Here is a 23,790-nt window from a genome sequence, read left to right as displayed (position 1 = left end):
TAGTGCTGACACTAACCACAGACACTATTCTGCCCTTCTGCTGAGACAAGCTTGAGCACAGGAAGGTAGAACAATAGGTTTTGTGTCACAGGGAGGTTTGACCACCTCCCAGACAGGACTTAGTGTATTGGGCTGGGTGGGGGTGCTTTGCAGCACCGCCAGACTGCATTGAAAGCACTTCTGGTGCCCTCCTTGCATACTCCAGTTTGAGCTAATTCGGGAACCCTTGGTTCCCACTCTGGCACAACACTGGACAAAAGACAGGGGAGTGCCCTCCCCTCTCTCCAGCCCCTCCCCTTGGAGGGATCTCCGAGTTGTTCCAACCCTTTCCTTAGGGTTCTTAAGGGCTGCCCTATGGGTGGATCCTCAGATTTGTCATGGTACAAGACTCACCTCTGAAGCCAAGACACTTTTCGACCATCTGGACATTTGCCGTCTCGCCCCCAGTCGAAGTCCATCAAGGAAGACTCCTGCTGCTCCTGGTCTCACTGTTCTTCCAGTCTTCTGCCTCATCTGTATCTGTGCTTTGCTGAGGTTTTCCAGAAGACCTGTGGGCATCAAGGACATCCGAAGAAATCTCCCTTCGAGTGAAGGAGTCACTCCGTTGCATCTGCAGGCACCCCAATGGAGCTGACTGGTCTGCTGCTCCTGTCGTCCTTTAGACTTTCTGAGGCTCAGCAACACAGGTGGAGGTTCTGTGGCTCCCAGAGGCCTGAACTGTCTTCCCTGCAATTTGGAAGACCGCATCCCGGTTGGAGATGCTGCAACTAAAAACCCCTGTGCACCGCGTCGATTTGCCGTTGCCAAGGCTTGTTGGCTCTGTATTCCAGTGATACTAGGGCTAGAAGAAGCTCCAGCACCTCATCCCTCGAAGATAAGCATCTTCACTGCATCCTTTTCACCTTGGGCTTCCATTTTTGGTGAGCTGCCTGACGTCGTCTTGCAACTTCTGTGCCTTCGGCCTGTGGGTCTTCTCGAGGGTCATCTTCTGCTTTCTTTGGCTCCCCTGCTTGCTCGGGATCTGCTCTGACTCTTCTGCACTTGGTGAGACCCTCGGACCTTGCCAGTCCCAATGATTGCATCTTATCATCGTCCACACCTTTTGCGGCTACCAAGGCTTGTTGGTGGTTCCGCAGGACACCGGCCACCTGGACACCGACATCTGACAACGGACAGCTCATGCATAGCTCCTGGTCTTCCTCAGCATTGGCTGATCCCCACAGCTACAGCGACAATGTCCTCATCAACTCTCCTGAGCTCCCTGCCAAGGGTGGGCATTGTGCTTCTGTGCCTCCTGGTCACCTCAAAGTATCATAGACTCCGCTGTCACCTCTGCTAGCAGGTTCTTGTCTTCAAGAATACACCCTTGGATTCCACCAGACATCTTTGTGAATTTCTCTAGAGGCCTTTTCTCCAAAGTGTTGTCTACTGCAGGTTTCGACCACACTTCACCCCTATGCACCTGGCTTCCCTGGGTTGTTTCCTGGGGCATCCATGGGTGGGGTGCCTTTCCAAAGGGTTTCTTTTGGGTCCTCTGGAAAGGGTCCTTTTTTTTTTTTAACTGCAACTTCTCAATTGACTTCTAGTATGCACGTTGCTGTGTTTCCACCCTGCACACAGCCTCCATGGGGTTCCTGGGTACTTACCTTGGGTGGTTCCTGGTTCTCTTAGCTCCTGTGAGTTTTCTGGTCCAAGTCCCGCTCTTCCTTGCAGCTCCCATTCCACTTATTTAGTATATGGTTTGGTCTCCCCTGGATACCAGTGTATATATGTGCGACTTACCAGATTTCTTTTGAGTATTTTCATGTGTATTGTTGATATCTCCTGATAAGAGATGTACTAATGTGTTAGTGATTGTGCTGTGTAATAAATAAACTTATTTTTATGAACACTGTCTGGTTCCTTTTCATCTAATCTATCTGTCGAATATTTGTGGCAAAAGAAGCTGCTTTACACTTTTTCAGGATAAGCATGAAGGCTGCTATCCACAGCTACCACTTTGATAACCACTGAAAGCTCTTAAAGACCACTAAAATCACAAGAAGTGTTACCTGGATTAGTGCAAGGTGCATCACTCCTTTGAATTCGCCCCATAAACTAAGCCAGCCTCCTACATCCCCCACTCTCTGCCCCCTTTTTGACAGATAGATGCTGTTTTTTTACTCTGACAGTGCACTGAATCCTGCAAACCGGGCCCCAGTGCCAGTGCTCTCTCCCTAAAATGGTTATGTGTAAATTGGCAATCCCAATTGACAAGGACTCTACCCCCTTATAAGTCCCTAGTATATGGTACAAGTTGTAGTCAGGGCCTGGTTGGTAAAGGGATCCCCTAGGCTTGCAGCATTGTTTGTGCCACCCTCAGGGACCCAAGTAAACTACTGAGAGCAGGCTTGTAATTGCAGACTGCGGGAGCAGTGCAAACTGCTCGAACTCGACTTTGCCCTCACCATGTGTGGTAAAGTTAATGCACTATCTCTGATATGTGTCAGTCTCCCCTAAGGAAGGCCGTCTAAAGCCCAGGAGGCAGGATGCCCCATAGCGAAGGTCTGTACATGCAAGTGCAAGCTTATATGTCCGTATAGTTTCCTTTACCATTAAAGCACACTATAAGTGATAGACGGTCCATAGGATAACATTGGCTAGCACCCCGGCAAACCCGAGGTCATTAGCTCCATTATGGTACCCCTTTACTATGTTGAGTTTGGTGCTAAACAATGTGCATTCTCGCCCCTGACATGAATCTTGTGTCGAGGGCGAACTGGCATGCACCCAGGTTGACACTTTAGAGGTTAGTCGCCTAGTTGCCCCATCATCACTATGCTTAAGCTGGCAGCCCACATTTGCTACACCCAAGACAGGTTTCTAACATCCTGCCAGGCAATGTGATCATTCCCAGGAGTAGGGAACAAAGGCCTGGGCAGGAAGGAGGTCACACCTCCACCTTCCTCGGAAAGCTACTGAAGTGACACATCACGGCGGTGAGCTTCAAAGGCTGCACCACCTCTGATATGCATCCAGGCTGTCTCCCAGAGAGTACACAGCCCTCCCCCTGCCCTAGGCACATTTGCCCCCAGGAATATGGGGAATTGGGTATTCAGGAGGTGTACATCTCAAGGAAAGCTAGCCACACCTCCAAAGTAAACTACCTGATATGTGCACCTTAAAGAGCATCCTGCCATCTTTAGAAATGGTCGAAATAGTGGGTTTTCAGTAAGAAACGTGACCTACACCCCCCCCCCCCAGATGTGGTTACCTCAGGGGCTGATTAGCTGTAGGGACTAGCTACCCATTGGCTACCAGGGTCCACATCCCTAAACTGCTTTAAATCCAGGAATGAAGGGACCCCCTTGACACCAGAGACTCATTTTTGATCCAACTTGCATCATAAAGGACACAGAAGGGACCGTTGTCATTGACAACATGAACTTGCAGAAACAAAGAGAAATGATACTCTTTAGCTGTGGCAACACCTCTTGGAACTGTATGAACAAGGCTCGTGCTAGGCTAACGGTCAGTTCCTCCAGATTGGGAGATGCTAAGAGAGCAAGAAGCAAACTCGGACTCAATTGGACTAGTGGGACTAGTTCCCTGCGAACTGCAGGTAAAACAATGCTCAGTAACTGAAGAATCACTGGCCATCTGGCACTCCGAGGGATTGGTCGAACCCAAATGGACTTGTGCATTGTGGGAACTGTAGTCTGGCCTTCTACAAAGTTTCAAGTTACTACCGTCTTTCCCGGGACCTCCAAATATCATAGAAGCTCCCAGCTGAGCTTACTGCTGCCAAGGCTTGTTGGTCGCCAGTCTGGTAACTGACCCATTAACTTGCTGCTGCATAAAAATACCTGCATCCGATGTCGCCACTACACCCCGCTCTTGTGTTTTTGCATCTTGTTTTCTGCAGCACCATGTAAAGCAGTAAAAGCAGCTTGGCCGCAACTCCCTTCAACACCAGGGACAGCCAGGACAATTCTGCACCCGGGATCCACGGCCCATGTAAAATTGAACTGATTATTGTGGCTTAGTCTTTGGATCTGTATCACCTTTACCCTGCAAGGGTACAACACAACTCGACCTACAATCGACCGATTACTAGTGGTTTTTCCTATTGACCATAATATTACATTTTTACGGTATTATTTTGCACTGATTTTATGTTGCTGTAAAAACCTATAACTCTGGTTATATGCATGCTCTTCTGTTTGTTTTGGTGTCTAAATTAAAATAAAAATACACTCCATTATTATAAACTAGTGTTGGATTTCTCACAAATCGTTTCAATTATTTATCGTCTATGTTGGTACTCTGAAACACATGTTCCTCTAATAAAGCCTGACTGTTCTTTGCCACACTATCAGGAATGAGCTAAGGATTTATCAGTGTGAAGGGCCATCTTTGGGCTATTTGAAAGGATTACATGTTGAGGTCTAAACCTCACACCACATAATACTCCGCCTTCCTACAATGAGCGTTAGCAAATGACTGGTTTGTGTGAGTTTGAGCGAGTGGGGTGGTGGGTGCTGTTGGTGTAGGAGTCAATTAGTCAGACCGTAGTGCAGTGATGTTCCAATTAAACTTGGAAACATCCTCCCAATAGATCAACCTTTGATGGCCAACTCCACGCGCTGCCCTTGGCATAAAATCACCCAGACCTATTCTCTGCTCATCTCACCTGTTCTTTGTCTGAGAAAAATGCAGACCTAGATGCTGAATCGGAATCCTACCATCAATGGATCTAGTCTAGCATCAAGTTACTCGCTCCTCTCGCACCCTGGCGGGGCACGTAGTCCACACACAAGCTGAAATTAATACCGCCTTCCATGATCACTTAGAGACACTCTATGCACCCCCCCTCGGAGGACAGCTCTTTGATTGCCGACTTCTTCCGAGACCTCCCCTTACCGGTACTATCGGAGGAAGTGCGGAAAGACACAGACGGTCCTATTACCCAACAGGAGATCCGTACTGCGATTTAAGGTCTAAATCTCAACAAGATGCCGGGTATGGACGGGCTCCCTGTTGAGTTTTATCTTGCATATGCGGAGTCCTTAGTGACTACACCGGAGACCGTCTATAAGACGGCTCTGGAGACAGGCCGTCTGCCGGACTCCACGATGCAGGCGCTGGTCCTGTCTATACTCAAGCCGGGACGGGACGGATTAGAGATGTCAAATTATAGACCCCTTTCTATGTTAGCCACCGAATACAAAATACTAAGTAAGGCCCTTGCCAATCGCATACAAACCACATCTCAAAGCGCTTATCCATAGTGATCAGTGCGGCTTCCTCCCGAACCGCAGAACCTCACTTAACACTAGACGGCTACACTCAGTCATGGCAGCCATCCCGAGAGCTCACCGACATGCTGGATGCATCGCACTAGACCTTAGACAGGCATTCGATTCCTTATCATGGGACTTCATGTTTGCGAAGTTGCAGCGATTTGGGTTTCCGGATACATACCTAAAATGGGTCCGTTTACTGTACACGTCTCCTACGGCTAGGGCCCATAAGGGTGGCTATATCTCTGACAAATATAACATTTATCGAATCACGAGACAGGGGTGCCCTCTGTCCCCTCTGTCCCCTCTGTCTCCTCTGTCCCCCCTGTTGTTTGTGCTGGCATTAGAACCCCTGGCCTGGCTCTTCGACGATCGGCGGAACAGTTTGGCATCTGCATCGATGGGGTACATCATCTAATATCTATCTATGCAGATGACACACTCTTGTATTTGAGGGACCTTACGGCTGACAATGCCCCCCTCCAGAATATATTCCCTATCTTTGAACGTTTGTTGGGACTGACCATAAATCCGGAAAAATCGGCCAGTTATTTTTTCCAAGAAACACCACACATTACTCACTTACAATTTGGCATTTACTTCTTACCGGTGGCCCCCACCACCTTTAAATACCTCGGTATCTATGTATATAGAACACAAGAGGACCAGATAGAAGGCAACATCCAGCGGGCAATAACGGGGCTCCGTGCCAGTGTAGGGTTTTGGTCTTCTCTGCCCCTATCAGTAATGGGGCGGATTGCCATCTTAAAGATGGTGATGCTGCCTCGTCTATTATACTACTTTGTGAATCTGCCCGTAATTCTCCCACAATCCGTTTTTAATACACTGAACACCATACTGACTAATCTCATTTGGGGCGCGGGTCGGAGACGGATAAGCCTTCAGAAGCTACAGTTGGCGACACAGAGTGGCGGCGTGGGAGCCCCAGACTTCCGAGGCTACTATTATGCTAGCCAGCTCCAGTGGCTGTCCTACTGGACTGCGGAGAGGAACTTACACGAGATCGGGTTAACACAGCAGAGGCTGAATCGAGGGGAGCTACACACCTTGTTGTTGCCAAAGGCCCAGATTCCTTACGATTGCCCCCCTCTATTGCGGAGCGCCCTGCTCTGTTGGAGGAGGGCCTTGTCTTACACATCTGCGGCAACTCTATACACCGCGAATATACCTGTACTAGGCATACCTACACCACAGGGCAGACTCACACGGACTAGAACACAGGCCTGGACGGACAACGGGATAGACTAGGTGGGAGCTTTTTTCGGTGATGTCACTCTGCTAGACCATGACTCCTTTTTGCGGGCCACGGGGGCACCGCCACGCCTGTACCTTTTACATGCCACTGTAACACACTACATTAGGGCCACCTGGGCCCCACAGAGGACTGACCCCCCACAACACACCCTAGTACATCTTCTATACTACATGGGACCTGGAGGACATTTGGTGCGCTGGTTATATACTGGAGTACGGGCACATGCAGCGACCACGCTTACCTCCCTTAGGGCACATTGGGCGGCGGACTCCGGTGGGGAGATTACAGACCACACATGGAAACGTATACTAGAACATCCCAAAAAAGTTATGCGTAATGCACGGCTCAAATTCATACAGGCGATGGTATTACATAGATCATACCTTACACCGAAACGGATACACCATATGTTCCCGGATTCCCCCCACTGTTGCCCCCGTTGTAAGGGAGACGAGGGGGACTTTATCCACATGATGTGGTCTTGTCCTCGACTGCAAGGTTATTGGGATGGGGTGCGCCAGTCCCTAGCCACAGTGACACAACTCCCAGTTCCAGATGAAGCCCTAACCTACCTGGTGGGCCTCAGCAGGGGCTCCAAGGTTCAGACGGTGTGGCTAAAGTTTGTGGATCTTGCCCTTATTTTTGCAATTAGGGTGCTCACTATGAGATGGAAATCTCCCAGGTGCCCAGCGGTTACGGTCTGGCAGACTGACATGCTTCAATGGGGAAAGGCGGAGGGCGCAGTTCTCCGAAGGGAGGAGGAGAGGTGACTGAGGAAGCTACACATCTCATTAGATTGGGAGGCCATGTTGATTGAGTTGGAAGCACGGGATCTATCTCTCACACAAGATACAGCGTCTCAGTAATGCACAGAGTGCTTGGCCATTATCTGTCATTTGGCCCGTAAAACAGAGACGTTATGATCCTGCACTGGTACATGGTATCCTTTGGGAGGATGCCTATATACTGACTCCCTGTAATCATCTGGGACACTATAGTACGACTGACCAGGAGGGGAATAGGGTGGGATGGGAGGGTGGGAGGCGGAATAGGTATGGGGGTTTTATTCGTTGAATATAAAATGTGCAGTACTTTGAAATGCGGATGTGATACTGCATGTCTATTGATGGCTCGGAAACATTTTCAGTCTGAAAATAACCTTTGTTTAGTCTCCTTTACTATGCAGGATATGGAAAACTAAACTACTATGTACACGGGTATTGAGAATGTTAAGGTGGGAGAAAAACGGAAAAGACTGTATCTGAAGGAATATGTTTTGGATTAAAAAAAAAGTTACTCGCTCCTCAAAAAAATCACAACAACAACAGATTATCTCCCTCCGAACCTTGGTTTGATGAGAACCTGAGAATTCACAAACCAGCATCTAGAAGGATCTCCAGAAAATGAGGCACTAAACACAACCCGGGTGACAAAACGTCCTACAAGATGGCCATTCAGACATACAAGGATATGTTGCGCAAAGCTAAATCTAACTACTTTATTAATAAAATAAAATCTTCCCTAAATATTCCCAAAGAGCTCTTTACCACAGTGGTGAAATTCAGCAAGCTACCGTAAGCAAAACTTATTATCGCCGACCAACCTTTCTGTGATTAGCTAGCTAGGCTTTTTCAAAATAAAGTTGAAGCCATCTATAATACATTTCTAAATAATCACTCCTCTGGTGCCACATCCAAGGTCACGGCTACTGGAGTGGACGCGGCTGGGAACACTATGACCCTTACTGATGCTAGTAATAGAATAAATAGTGCATGTGTATCTCAGGAGACCTCTCCAACTGGATTTGGTCTAATTCTGTCTTTTACCCCTCTTTCAGAGGAGCCGGCTCCTACATTACTTAGCCACATCAATCTGGCTCTCCCCTGGACCCCTGTCCCCCCTGGGATCTCCACCTAGCCCCTGAAGTTATTCCAGAACATCTCATGGCCAGTTTTACCAGAATGTTCTCCTGAGGCTATTTCCCCAAAAGGTGGAGGATGGCCTCAATTATGTCTCTTTTAAAAAAGCCCAATTTAGGCAGCGGCAATCCCAATAACTACAGGCCCATCTCTTGCCTCCTTTTCCCCACAAAAATAGGTCTCACTTTTTATCCAGAAGAATGAGCTGTTGGATTCTATCGAATTTGGCTTCAGAAGCCAACATTCCACCAAGCTAGCAATGATCTCGGCCTCAGAACAAATCAGAAAAACCCTTGACGCTGGAGGAAATTCTGCCTTGATTTTATTAGACCTGTCAACAGCGTTTGACACCGTAAACCACAGCCTTCTCTTCGATTGCCTTTTATCATTAGGCATTAGGGGTAAGTTCCTTAAGCTCCTCCAGACTTTCCTTTCTGACAGGGAACAATTTGCGGCGCTAAATGGCCACAAGTCTTCCCCTTTCCCCTTGCCATGTGGGGTCCCTCAAAGCTTAGACCTGAGTCCTACACTTTGCAATTTAGATTGGGAAGTAACATACAAATTAAACCTTCAGATGTGCAGTGGTTTCATGTTCTGACAACACCCAAATTGTGGTGTCGGTGATGGAGATTCCTGACGAGACTGCCTCTTGCTACCATGACTGCATGCAACAAGTAGGAAGTGGTTAACAAGCAATTGTTTATAACTTAACTTGCACAAAACCCAGTTCTTGTTATTTGGTAGGGACATATCTTTCTGGTCCCCCAAATGGTAGCTTCAGGAACTAGGGGTACTCCCGACCCCAGTTGCCAAAGTCAAAGATTTGGGAGTCCAATTTGACAACAAGTTCTCTTTTGGAGGGCATGTACATTCCATTACCTCCACCTGCTTCCTGATGTTCAGTACTCTTAGAAAAATCTTCCCATTTATTCCTTTGGACCTACGTAAATCAGTGATCACTGAACTCATTTTCTCTCAAACTGATTACTACAGAGTGGTATTGGTCAGCCTTCATCCCATTTATTCCATTGGACCTACGTAAATCCGTGATCACTGAACTAATTTTCTCTAAAATTAACTACTGCAGAGTGGTATTGGTCAGCCTTTACATAAACTGCAGATTATTCAAAATACAGCGGCTCTGCTACTCCTAGAGATCCACAAGCACCAATCGGTTTCTCATGTTCTTACCACACTGCACTGGCTCAAAAACCGGGTGGAGTTCAAATCCTTATGCATTGCTTTCAAGGCACTGCACAATGGCAACCCAGAATCTCCTAGGCAGTGCTTTCAAAGGTATATGCTGAAAAAAAGATCCTTAAGATCATCTTCCTCTGCCAAAATTGTTAGTCCAAAGGTTGGAAGAACAACTTGGGGTGGCAGAAGTTTCATAGCTGGAACTGCTAGACTGTTTAACTCAATTCTGCTGGAGCTGAGGCAAGAATCCAACTTACTTGCTTTTCGTTAAGCTTTAAAAACCTGGCTGTTTCACAAATAGTCTCTGCTCATCTGTTCGTGCGCTATTCTCTCTGGTCTTTCTTCCTACACTTTGGTGCTGCTCCTACCAAATCGCAGCGCCTCAATACCTTCGGGTAGTGGTGCGCTCTAAAAATCTATATTTCATTTAATTTAATTTCATATGTAAGGTGTGGGAGAGTACATGAGAACTTGCAGGAGGCACCTGTGAATGCTTCTTCCATGTTGTGTAGCGCTGTGTGGCAGAAGTGTGGCGAGCAGCAGCTGGTATTGAAAGGATGGAGGAGTGCTGAAGGGTAGTAGTGGGTAGGGAGAGAGCCAGTGTGCCTGGCTCTGCGTGCGTATGTACTGCAGCCACCATTAAGTAGGTCCTGGAAGGAGGAGGAGCGCAGTGTGCCATGGGCAGTAAACCTGTGATGTCACTTTCTGTGCTGGTGGATGATGGAAAATCCAGTGATGGCGCATGCTGTGCAAATGGCTCATGAGAAATTAAGTCCTCTTGCTTGGCTTCTTCTTTTAAATATAGTTTTGGTGAAACCAATGGAGGCAGCGAACTAAAATACTAAGTAGAAATAATATGAACTTAAATAATTTTTACGTTCACGTTAATATATATATATAAATATATATATATATATATATATACACATACACACGCACAATTAAAATGATAATTGCTGTACTATTAAACTGTAAGAAACCTAATTTTATAACTTTTATTAAAAATAAAAATATTTAAATTCAACTTGTTTTTTACAAATATTAATAAAATAAAAATATTATTGAGGGTGTTTTTTAAAATTATTATGTAAAATGTTATTTATAAATTAACACAGATTTACATTTAATATATAATAAGCATTTATTTTAATGAGTTAATGTGCTGTGACATTTTTATTTGATTAGTTCTAGCTTAAAAAGAAATACTTAAAATGTACATATATATTTTAAATTAAAATACTTTTGATATTTTTTTTAAAGAATAATCAACTTTAATTTTATGTTGACTTTTCTATAGGTAGGTCTCAGTCAAAGTGCCGGAGATCTCAACACTTGTGAGCGAAGTTACTAGTAGTAAATGAACACTCTTAGGGGCACATGCATCAACGTAAGGAATTGCGATTCCTTATTAGCAATTTTTTTAAGGATATCGCTATTAAGGACTTGCAATTCCCTATGCATGTAGGAATCGCTAAATAAATTGCTATTCCTACACATTCCCGATTAGCGAATCCCAAATTGCGATTCACTAATAGGGAATGCGTTCCCATTCATTCCTATGGGCCTAGAGGCCCATGGGAATGAATGGGAAACAACTCGCAAATTGCGATTACCAAAAAGGTAATCGCAAATTGCGCGTGCAATTTCAATGGTGCTAGGGGGCCAAAAGGCCACCCTGATGCACCCCAAAAAATGGCATGAGTGCACATGTGGCGCACCCACATGCCTTAAGGGCATTTGGGTGCGCCACAAGGCATTTTGAAAAATGCAATTTTTGGCATTTTTCAAAGGAATTGCAAATTACCATCAACTTGAAGTTGATGGTAATTTGTGATTCCGTAATGGAAAGTTGCATTCTCAGAATGCTTCTTGCATTGCATTTAGGGAATCGCAAATTGCGATTCCCTAAATACATTCGCAAAATAGGTAATCGCAAAAATAGTGGTTACCTAATTTGCGAATGGCTTAGGGCTTGAAGCATCCCAAAAAGCTAATTAGCGGTCGCAAACGGTCCAAGTCTGTAAATCGGCCAGTTTGCGACTGTTAATTAGCTTGATGCCTGTACCCCTTAATTCCTGTTGTATGTGGTTGAAAGGGTGGAAGGGTGGAGACATTTGAACTACTAGGTGTAAATCTGCACTCGGAAATGGTAAATAGCATAAAGGTAGAGAGCCTCACCTAGGTGTAGTATTAAATGTACATGCGAGTAAATATACACATGTATATTTACCTTTTTGACTACCCCCAACTGTACACAAAGATAAAAACCATAAAAGCAAACATGTCAAAATTCATCATCATAACAGCAATAAAAAAGAAAGCATATTTGTCAGAATGGTCTAAACTATAAGACTATCAGTACTGGTCATCCAGGTCAAGAAAAGTCATATATAAAGTACTATAACTCAGGGTAAGCATTCAATTCATCTATATTATTTTAAGCACTTTGCTAAAATCTGTTTACACCTTACAGTCTTGTCATCATCACTGGCATTTCTCAGGGAAGAGTATCAAGTGCTGGCATCTCATTAATGATATGGAAAGCAGGAACAATGACATGGCAAATGCTAATGGCCCTATTGTATTGGATTTACAGATGTGGAAAGCAGCCCAGTAGCTCTTTACTTTCATGTCGTGGGAGAGAGTGTCATAGGGGACAGTGGAGTCTGGGAGAGTGGAGTGGAGAAGAGGGATGTGGGGGAGCGGGGAAGTGGGGGAGAGATGAGTGGGGGAGAGTGGTGTGGCAAGTCGTGGAGTGCTGTGTCAGAGTGGTGTGTCGTACAATGTCTTACACTGGAGGGGCATAGAGTAGAGTGGCATGGAGTTATCTGTCGTAGAGTGGAGTGTCATGCCGGAGACTGGAGTGGCTTGTCATAGAGTGGAGTGGTGCAGAGTGGAGTGTTGTGGAGTTGAATGTCAGAGTGGTGTTTCGTATAATGTCTCATAGTAGAGGGGCATACAGTGGAATGTCGTGGCGTAGAGTGGAGTGGAGTGGCGTTGAGTGGAGTGGCATAAAGTGGACAGGTGATGTGTGTCCCATACCTCACTACACTGCAGGATATTTGATGCTCCTCACTGAAAAAGCCCAGTTAGGCGAAAAAAATCCTGTAGTTGCTTGAGTTTCTGTACCGAGAGGGATTAGCCTAGAAAATGAAACTGTAGATGAAATCAAATAGTCTTGTCCTCATGGCTTAAAACATAACTCTTCCTTGTGATGTAGTGGAAATTTCCGTTGTCATTCATCAAGCAATTCTCCCTTTGCCCTCTCATTTATCATACACCATTGTGAGGAACCTTGACACAATCTTTGGCCTTCAAACAACACCTCCAGTGAGGTGTTAGAAATACTTTCCACCAACTCAGGCTAGAAAAATATAGTTGTCACCTCCTCTGATTCGATCATAGAAAATTCTTCATCAGGACAATAGGCAAGCAAGGACTTAATTACTGCAAAATTCTTTACAGAAACATCTCATTCTCCTCAAAATTGGAAAAAGGACAAACCAGTCTATCCCTCACAAGAGAGCCAATAGAAGGAACTCAAATACTTATTGTTTTCGAACATCTTAACTGGCTCCCATTCTCAAGACGTAACCAATATTAAAATCTTATGCACTGAGCTTAGTGGAGAATGGGTCTGCCTACAGCTACTATACACCTATGAGATCACTACGCTCTGCAAATATTTTCAAACTAACCAGGTCTCAAATTGTCTGCAATGGAGACTTCTACTTCTGCCCTCAAGGCCACCAGCTTTTTTGCTTATTGTTCAGTGATGAGCCATACCATGCATGTAACGTAACACTAAACATATCCTAAATATATTGAAACAAACCTTGATGCAAAACAGTCCAACCCAAAACAACCTCTTGATGCAGGACAGTCTGACCCTGGATGAACCAATTCTTCCAGAGTATCACAGGTCATTTTGAAGGAAATAGTGCTATATCATGGAAAGTAGCTGATGTGATGTCATTGGTAATATTAAATCTTATTTATGTGATTTATATTTGAATCCTCACAAATAAGGAGTACCCATTAATTTTTACCTCCATCCTCTCTTCTTTCTAAGCATTTCTTTATTTTGTATCTAAATATCTATTTTAGATTTTGATATAGCACCAGCAAGACCCTGATCACAGCTTTACAGGAGCTCCCTTTCACTTATACTGTGATAAAGCACTGGCTGCAATACCTGTAGAACTTCTCCAGTTACAGTATTTATTTTTGATGCACACATTTGTTCTCCAGGTTCTCTTGATTGTAGACCCTAGTTGAAAAGAATGAAACTTGAAAAGTATGTATCCAACCAGTGATGTACCATTGGACAATCAGGATAAAATTGTATTCTATCATATGAAATAAAGTAGGCAAGTGTGTGCTAGGAATTTGTGAGTTAGATACAGAGTTTAAAATTCAAACTCAAATCCAATGATTTTCTGACTACAGACTATTGAACCTTGTGACTCCAAGACTGAGCACCATCTTTGGTGGTGTTGTGGCAGTAACAAAGGAACGTGCTGAATTGAAAGAAGGAATGGCCTTAGAGGATATCCGTTTTTATTAGTAGCAGTAAAAACACTCAACTATAGCAAAAGACAATTGTAAGGTGACCAGTCACATTTTGTGAAAGGTCTCCGACTGTGCTGAAACACGTGTTTCTGTGTTTTTAGTGCCTTTTGCTCCATTTGACCCAGAAACTAAATTATTTTCGGTAAAATCTGCAAGTTTTGCAGCAGATGTTAGATTATGTGCATCATATAGTTCTGAAGGCGTTGGCTAATAGTTGGTTCTTTTACACCCCCTTTACTTCGTGGAAAAAGCCCCACAAGAAAAATATATATTTTTTAAAGTCTGGCAACATTGAAGTCTGTGAGTTGGCATCATGTGGAGATGCAAGTACCTCTTGGTTTCTGTGGTGGCAAACGGTGTCAAGTTGCCATATACACTTTCACTAATCTAATGTCCTTGGCCTTCTCTTCTAGGTATGAACACATGCATCTCTCTCATAGCCACATCAATTTGCAACCTACAAAGTATAAGCTTCTGATTTTGTTTCTGCCTTTCAGGAAGCAACAGAGACAGGCCGTCAGTTCTCAAAGAGGTATGGGATGGGAACAATGGCTCCTCTACCTCCGGGCATCACCAATGAAGAATGGCCCAGCTACACCCAAGCTGCTTCAGACTGGTCTCACTTCATCTCTTCAGCAAAAGAATTCACACTACCGGATCCCAAAAGGAACGGTAAGAAACTCTTGGGCTTAAGAGAGGATGCATGATGCAGGGTATGTTCTTTATTCCATAGAGTACTATGTGGCAAAATACACATTCAATATTATGACAAGAGAAAAATTTGATCTTCCCAGGTATTCTGTGAATTTAGACAGTAATACGAGGACTTTAGGATGTCCTCTTTTCATTCAGAATAATGCAGAGATTGGGTTTTTGTGCATAATGATCACCATAAATTGAATTGTCTCAAAGCTTCTTTGTAAGTTTAGCAAGTGTAAATAGAGGCGATTGACAGTTCTGGATTAAGATGTTCTGAAACTGATATCCTCCAAAGCAGAGCAAGCTTCCTTACTTTGAAGTGCACTAGTAGACAAAGTTGTTTTTTCACATAAAAGTACAGCTGCAACTTCAAGCACCCACATGTCTTGCTGGCTTTGCAGACACTACTATGGTGGTCTGCTATTTGTAAAGGTACATTTGTGAGAATGTATGGTTACACATGATTTTAGGTAGTTACAGAATGGCTAGGCAACAGTAAAAATAACTGTTTGCCAGGAACAGTGAGGAAAGGTAGTTAATGCATGCAAGTTGATTAATCTCACATAACAAATAGGAATATGGCTCTGTTTGTTGACCTCCAGATTGTAAAATCCAGCTAGTCTTTCATAATATCCACAATGAATATAAATCAGATAAGTCTGCATATAGCAAATATCAGCATTGATTAAATTTATGTTTGTCATTCTCATAACCAGACTAGGGTTTACTATTCAGTGGCTAAATGATTTCCCTACATGGAAAACCCAGAGGTTCCTGGAAGCTTTATTGCTTCAGTTTACCTTTCGTCCAGTCACACTCAGATCATTCCAAGGCAGGTTCATGTATAAGTAGCCTTACAGGCTCAGCCTCATCCCTGTCTACACTTGTAGTGGTCACTGATGACACCTGCCTGGATGATTATGCTACCTTTTAGGCAACGTTTGTGTGTGTGTGTTTGATGTGATGCCAAGGCTTCAGCAGGAGAAGCAGTTTGGGATCTCTAGCAAGACACTATCTGCCCTGACATATGTAACCTTGTTCAAGTAAGTAGCTCCAGAGACCATTTCGGTTGAAATGACCCAGATAACACTTCTCAGAAGAGGTCTTCAAGAAGGAATCAAGGAGGAATGTACATGTGTGCCTCAACCTGCTTCCTTGACTGAACTGACTAACTTAAATGTACAGTTAGAGCACAGAATCAACAAAAGAAGATAAGAAAAGAACAAAGAAGGAGCCAACAAAGCACAAGCTGAGACCACCCTGGTCCCCAGTACCCAGCCAGAAAAAGTCCCCGATTTTGCTGCCGCTTTACTTGAATACCCTTTGGAAAATGAACCACTAGGAAAACCTCATCAGCTGAAGAACAAGCTCACAGACATCAGTTAGGCATTTGGTCAGCATGTTCTGGAATACACGTGAAAACATCCAGAGAAAATGCTGGGTGAGACTATATCCATTTTACTGGTACTTGTATGTTATTTCTCCTTTGTGCGTCTATTGAAGTGAATTCTGGGCACAGTCTGCAAGTGCTGTGTCTATTGAAGTGGATTCTGGGCACAGTCTGCAAGTGCTGTGTCTATTGAAGTGGATTCTGGGCACAGTCTGCAAGTGCTGTGTCTATTGAAGTGGATTCTTGGCACAGTCTGCAAGTGCTGTGTCTATTGAAGTGGATTCTGGGCACAGTCTGCAAGTGCTGTGTCTATTGAAGTGGATTCTGGGCACAGTCTTCAAGTGCTAGCACTTCTGGACTCAGGAGCTCCTGGCACATATATCAGTCAGGCTTGGGAGAAACAACAGTCTATTCCCACTGTCAGAAGGAAAAAAGCAGGAAGCCGATGGTTCAAAGTTAACTTCAGTACCTGTATGTGTCAACAAAATGCCTTAAGTGGAACCTTTCACGTCCACAAGGTAAACATCTCATCTGAGGTCACTGCTACACCCAGTCATCCTGTGATTTTTGGACTGCCTTAGTTTATACACCATAACCAATATATTACTTGGGTGCCTAAATCTACAGAAAATGATAGCTCGGATGCTGGGCATGACACCCATGAGCCGCTTGAAGGTAGGTCTACTTTTGGGCAAAGTTCCGCTAATGCCAATCAGCTGCTTAATATGATAACCCCAGAATGTGAAGCCTTTAAAAAACCTTGCTTTGAAGGAGGCAAGGGAACAAGAGGGGTGCTGCTATCGTGAAGACACACCTCATGTTTAAAATTGTCAGATAAAAGCTTGGTATTACCGTGTACAATATTGTAACTGCTGCAGTCTAAATATTTACCCTTAACTGCTCCCTCAGGGCAGCAGTGTGATTAGCAGACACTGGAAGGGCAAACTATTTTAACTCCTGTCCTAGAATATTTCAGGAAAGACCAACTTTCCCCCAAATATTCCAGGAGGATTATTTACTATTCTAACTTTCGTCCTGGAATATTATGGGAAAAGTTATGAATTCCCCAAGTATTTTTAGGAAGGGTTGAAAAGTAGCAATTTTGCATTGGATAAAGTACTGCCCTGGGCACAAAACTCGGAATACCTTTCTGGTTCCACAGTGTGGGTCCTAGACGCAGTGACAACTTCTGACCCAGTACCATGTCTATTGAAGTTATTTGCAAGAAGGAAACTATCATCTAAAAGCTTAGTGACCATTTCCAAAATACCTAAGCAGCCGGACCTGGGACAATCAGAAGCCAAGCCACAGTTTATTGTCCAGTTGTCTCTTGTGCCTCTGAAAGTCCATCCTGATTCCAACAACCTGGCTGAAGAAAATCAATACTGGATGTCTTCTGACCAAACTTTTTACCTCCAGTTCCTAGATTTCCTGAGTCTCAGTGTTCCAAGGAAACTCAAAGGGGTGTGCCATTATGGGTTTGGACCAGCAAAGAGGATAGGATCTAGCTCCCCTTTAATGAAACTCCATTCCAAGATAATCACCAAACTCAGAGTCTGCTCCAAGATGGGCACCACATTTCAACACCAGTTCAGTATGTTCCTTTCTGAGATCTGGTGGTTCCTGTTAAGAGGCCAGCCCCTTCGTGTCAGGTGGGTGGCTCCCGACCTAACCGTTTTTAAAGGGCCGAGTACCAGTGCATTGCAACTCCTCTGGCATGCTCCTGCTATTGGATTCTTCACTACAGCTCCTTCTTCTGCTCCTGCTGCCAATTCTGGCTTATGTCATGCTCCAGTTCCTGCTTGCTGCAGTCCTGTCTTTCCCCACTCCTGCTTGCTCCAGGCTTGCCTGATCCATCTCCAGCTCTGCTTGTGTCCTCCTATCTTCAGGTCTGCGCCACTTTTGGTATAACTCTACCTCTCCTCCAGTCATAGTCTCACTCCAGGACTAGGACTGCAAGCTCCAGCTCTGGTTCAGTTGTGACCTCATTTCAGATCTGCTCCTGTCCTGGTCTTACTGCAACTGTTCTCCACGCCATTCAATGCAATCTGTGGTTCCATTCCAGTCCTGCTCCTACCGAGATCTAAAATGTCAGTCTTGCAAGAGCTGTTCCACCATTAAGACCCAGCACTTTTGAGATTTTTTTGTGCCTTTCGAGTTTTTCCTCCTCTTATTTTCAGGCACTCTTTTCCAGAGGGCATCCTTTCTGTAACCCACGTTACAAACAGTACTAACAGTGTGGCTTTTGCAGTGGGTCGCTCTTTCCACAGAGCCTCTAAAAAAGAGGTGAACGATTGACTCCTACATCTATTCCTTGCAAGAAAGATACTTCTATGCCAGCTGACTATAGGCTTACTACTTTGCTGAAAATTAGGTAGAAAGTTGTTTGCAGTGATGGCCTCAGACTGACTTGGACAACTGGATGCTGAAAAAACTCCTCAATTTTACACAGACCGTGCTACGTAAATATGTGTCACAGAGCCCAACATCCTTGAAATATCCTTCCTTCCCATTTAGGCTACAATCCTCTAAGAAGGCAAACCTTATGTTTGCTATATTAATTATTTGCTTGCATTCAATCAAACTTTTCCTCTGCTTCTCTGGGAGTCCTGGAAACATGAAGAACCCAGGCTTCCTACAGCCAATCACGGCGCTGCAATCGGCTCCACTAAGCCAATCACAACACTGCAATGCAGAACTGTGATTGGCCATGAGCGCCGTGGATCAGTGCTCAGATGGGGACTATGGGCCTTTGTATGTTCCCTACTAGGCTGCATTACACAGCCTGGTGGGAAACATGCAAAGTACGCATGACTGTTTGGTCTAGCCAAGATGGCTTGCCAAATAGTCATGCACACTTGGAGTGTGCAAACCACCCCTCCCTCTATGCCTCCAGCCCCACCCCAACCTAACCCAGCCCGAACCTCAAAAATTAAAACGATAATAACTATGTTATCGTTTTATTTTTCCTGCCTAAAGAGCAGTGCGGTGATGCTTCTCCGTCTTAGCGGAGGAGCCGCCCCTGGGGTTGGGCCTAGAGTATGTCCTGCCCTCCTTATTCAAAAGCAAGAGTGTAACTATTCTTGCCCCCCCACCTTGCCCAATGGTGGGGTTATCTTTATTTTAGTCTCCCCTTGCGTCCATGAAGGACATTTGTTGCATTAAGCCCACACCTTTGGTGCTTATAACCCTACACCTTGCTCACAAGGGTGCATTTTATTGAACACCTTCACTTTGCTGAAGGGTGGCCGTGATAGGTCTACCTACTTTTGCCTTTCCGAAAAACAGAGGTCTACTTTTATTCCCAGCCCCACCGCCTTGTCAAAGGATGCATGCTATAGACTCCTCCCCGCCATGAGGCACTGACCCAGGACAGGTTGGTATTTCCCATCACGAACACTTTGAGAACAATGGCAGTTGCAACAAAATTTTAATTTTAGTAAGAAAACAGTCTGTTTTCAACAAAAGCATCTAAACAGCAGTCAACTACAAGATCACATTGGTGCTTATCATGTCCCTCACAACTACCAGCCAGGCTTCAAATCATTCTCCTCTTCCAGAATTGGATGTCCAGCACCTACCCAATGCTCCACTCCACAAAGACGGATTTCCTGTTATTGCCAAGAACAACAAGCAAGAAATCGTACAACCTTGGCAATACGACATGAACTTTGACAGCTTAAAGCCCCTACTTTCCCCGAATGCTAAGTGAGTTGGTTTCAACCTAACCGCCAACCTCAAACTCAAGAAACACACTACCACCAAAACAAATACGGCCTGCTACCAGCTCTCTCTTCTTAAAAAAAAAAGTGAAACATTTCTTTATTAAAGCAACTATAGAACCTTTGTTCACATCTGTATGATGGTAACACTCCCATACTCCATATTGGCTACACAAGGGGGTTATGCTACACACCCCAGTACGTCTCATCAAGGTCCTTAACGAATATGATTATATAAACCCCATTCTCATGGAACTCCGTTGGCTTCGGTTGCTAGTCTACACCATCTTCAAAAGCAGTTGCATATTACAAACCCATCATGACCAGCAATCCTGCCTTTCTTGCAAAAAGCTCACCATCACTGCTCTCTACAATCTGCAGCCAGGAAACTATCAGACAGAAGACTAAGATGTGGAAAAGAGGAAAAACAAGGCTGTAGGCCTTTCTACTCATGCACGCAGAATCGGAAACAGAATCCCAGTATTGACCAGGATTGCTCCAATGCTGCTCCAATTTAACAAACAGATGAAGACGCACCTTTTTAAAGAACTCTACATTACATAGCACTGACTGTACACTTCAACTCCCAGAACCCAGCTATCACTTGTTAACTGTGTGCTAGCATTTAACCCTGTATAGCGATCCACTGCTGTTTGCCTAGTTTCAAGCTATACAGATACATCATCATGAATACACACGTTCAAAAACACAATTTTGGGGACAACAAGCTTGCCATACTGCTCCACAATTTGGTCAATAATTGGGGGTAAGTTTCACTACAGGGCTCAAATATCCCCATTGCCAGCTTGCAAAAGGACGAAGGCGATCCTATTTGTTTGGCCCAACTGCCTCAAACAATCCTGAGCATTGAAAAAAGTAGAGGAAAGATGGGTGAGGTGGGTTAAAAGCACACGAGTCACCTAACCAACCACCCCATTGCCCTCTACACATTTGCAAATAGAGCTGGTATATCTCACAGCTGTATCAATGGGATTTTAAAGGGGGGGGGCAGCTCACTGACAGACCAACTGTCTTCTTTTGAATTGGTGAGCTCACCAGCAGGGCAGCTGTGAGCTGTACCAGCACTCCTATTCCCTTGATTTTGCCAGGATGCATTGTACTGTAACATTTATATAGCTCTTAGTACTCCTACATGTGGCACTGAAGTGCTTGCCTACAGAGGTAGCACGCTACACTTTGTAGGGTGTGTGATTGGAAGTGTGTTGTCTTTGTTTTGATCCTGTGTCGGAAGTGTTTCCATGTTGTGCAAGATGACCACCAAGGTGTGGTTATTGTGTTATGGGACGCAGATCAATAAGTGTGAAAGGTGAACAGTTTATGGTTTTCATTAAGCTGGCAGCTTTGAGCAGCTCTCCAGGTCAATCAATCAATCAATCATAGCATTTGTAAAGCACACTACATACCCGTGAGGGTCTCAAAGCGCTGGAGGGGGGAACGCTGCTACTGATCGAAGAGCCAGGTCTTGAGGAGCCTCCTGAAGGTTAGGAGGTCCGGTCTGCTGTTAGCAGATGGGAGGGTGTTCCACGTCTTGGCGGCAAGGTGGGAGAATTATCTGCCACCGGCGGTCACTCTTCGGATGCGGGGGGACAGTGGCGAGGGCGAGGTCTGCAGAGTGGAGCTGGTGGGATGGGGTGTAGAGGCTGAGTCGGCTGTTGAGGTACGCTGGTCCGGTGTCATGGAGTGCCTTGTGTGCGTGGGTGAGGAGCTTGAAGGTTATCCTCTTGTTGATGGGGAGCCAGTGCAGGTCTCTCAGGTGGGGTGTGATGTGGCTGCGGCGTGGGATGTCGAGGATCAGGCGTGCGGAGGTGTTCTGGATGCGTTGGAGCCGTTTCAGGAGTTTGGCCGGGGCTCCTTTGTAGAGTGCGTTGCCGTAGTCCAGTCTACTGCTGACGAGGGTCTGGGTGACTGTCCTTCTAGTTGTGGTGGGGATCCACTTGAAGATCCTACGAAGCATGCGGAGGGTGTTGAAGCAGGAGGAGGAGACGGCGTTGACCTGCTGTGTCAAGGAGAGTGTGGAGTCGAGGATGACCCCCAGGTTTCGTGCGTGGTCGGTGGGTGTAGGGGGTGCTCCTAGTGCTGTCGGCCACCAGGAGTTTTCCCAGGCTGAGGGGGTGGAACCGAGGATGAGGACCCCCGTCTTGTCTGAGTTCAGCTTCAGACGGCTGTTCCTCATCCAGTCGGTGATGGCCTTCATTCCTTTGTGGAGGTTGGTTTTGGCGGTGTGGGGGTCCTTGGTGAGTGAGAGGATCAGCTGGGTGTCGTCAGCGTGGGAGATGATGTTTAGGTTGTGCCGTTGGGCGACGCAGGTGAGTGGTGGCATGTATACTTTGAACAACGTTGGGCTGAGGGATGATCCAGGGGTACGCCGCAGATGATCTCGGTGGCTTTGGAGCGGAAGGGGGGGAGGCGGACGCTCTCGGTTCTCCCGGTGAGGAAGAAGGTGGGCCAGTCCAGGGCCTTCTCTTGGATTTCGGCGTCGTGGAGGCGTGCTTTTAGTGTGCGGTAGTAGACTGTGTCGAAAGCGGCTGATAGGTCCAGGAGGATGAGGGCAGCGGTTTCTCCGTTGTCGAGCAGGATCCTGATGTCATCGGTGGCGGCGATGAGGGCAGTTGCGGTGCTGTGGTTGCTACAGAATCTGGATTGGGACAAGTCCAGGACGTTGTTCTCTTTGAGGAAGATGGTCAGTTGTTTGTTGACGGCCTTTTCGATGACCTTCACCGGGAACGGGAGCAGGAAGATGGGTCGGAAATTCTTTAGGTCTTTGGGTTCCGCCTTGGGTTTCTTGAGTAAGGCGTTGATCTCTGCGCGTTTCCAGCTCTCCGGGAAGGTCGCTGTCTCAAAGGAGATGTTGATGGTTTTCCGGAGATGGGGTGCGATGGTGCTGCTGGCTTTGTTGAAGATGTGGTGTGGGCAGGGGTCTTCTGGGGATCCCGAGTGGACGGTGTTCATGATCTTGATGGTGTCGTCGTTGTCAATGTTGGTCCAGGCGAGCAGGCGGTTGGTGCAGGTGGTGACGCCGGCGGTTGCCGGGGTAATGATGGCGTCAAAGGTGCCATGGATGTCTGCGATCTTGCGATAGAAGAAGGTGGAGAGTGAGTCGCACAGGTCTTGTGACGGTGGGATGTCATTGGTGTTGGAACTGGGGTTGGAGAGTTACTTCACGGTGCTGAAGAGCTCTATGCTGTTGTGTGCGTTGTTGTCTATGCGGTCTCTGAAGGTGGTCCTTTTGGCGGATCTGATGAGTTGGTGGTGTCGGCAGGTGGCGTTCCTGTGGGCTGTGTAGCTTTCCGGTGTTCTTTCGCGGGTCCAATTTTATTCCAGTTTTCAGCAGGTTCGCTTCGAGGTCTGGAGGTCTTCGGTGAACCAGCTGGCTCTCTTGCTGGTCTGGGTGTTGGGGGTTTCTTGAGCGGGACGAGGGTGTTGGCACAGTCGTTGATCCATTGTCTGAGGTTGCGGGCTGCGGCGTCGGGGTCAGTCGGGTCTTCGGGGGGGGGCTCTGGGCGAGGGCGGTGGTTAGCTGGTCCTCGGTGATCTTGCCCCAGCTGCGGCGAGGCATCGGCTGGGTGCGGTGGTGGGTAGTGGGTTTCTGGAAGAATAAGTGGATGCAGTGGTGGTCGGTCCAGTGGAGTTCGGTGGTGCGGTCAAAGGAGATGTGAGTACTTGCTGAGAAGATGGGGTCAAGCGTGTGGCCGGCGGAGTGAGTGTGTGTTGT

General features: G+C 45.9%; 1 protein-coding gene across 2 annotated transcripts in view; it reads left to right on the top strand.

The window, feature by feature from the left end:
* SPMIP8 (sperm microtubule inner protein 8) overlaps positions 1-23,790 on the top strand; it is a 314,131-nt gene that overhangs the window by 59,668 nt on the left and 230,673 nt on the right. For both annotated transcript variants that reach the window (XM_078668396.1, XM_078668395.1), the window contains exon 4: positions 14,744-14,918. In XM_078668396.1, coding sequence (XP_078524522.1) covers positions 14,744-14,918 — 175 coding nt within the window. The remainder of the gene's footprint in view (positions 1-14,743; positions 14,919-23,790) is intronic.

This window comes from Lissotriton helveticus, chromosome 12 (assembly GCF_964261635.1).
Source record: "Lissotriton helveticus chromosome 12, aLisHel1.1, whole genome shotgun sequence".
NCBI lineage: Eukaryota > Metazoa > Chordata > Amphibia > Caudata > Salamandridae > Lissotriton > Lissotriton helveticus.
This window is presented reverse-complemented; position numbering and strand designations above follow the sequence as displayed.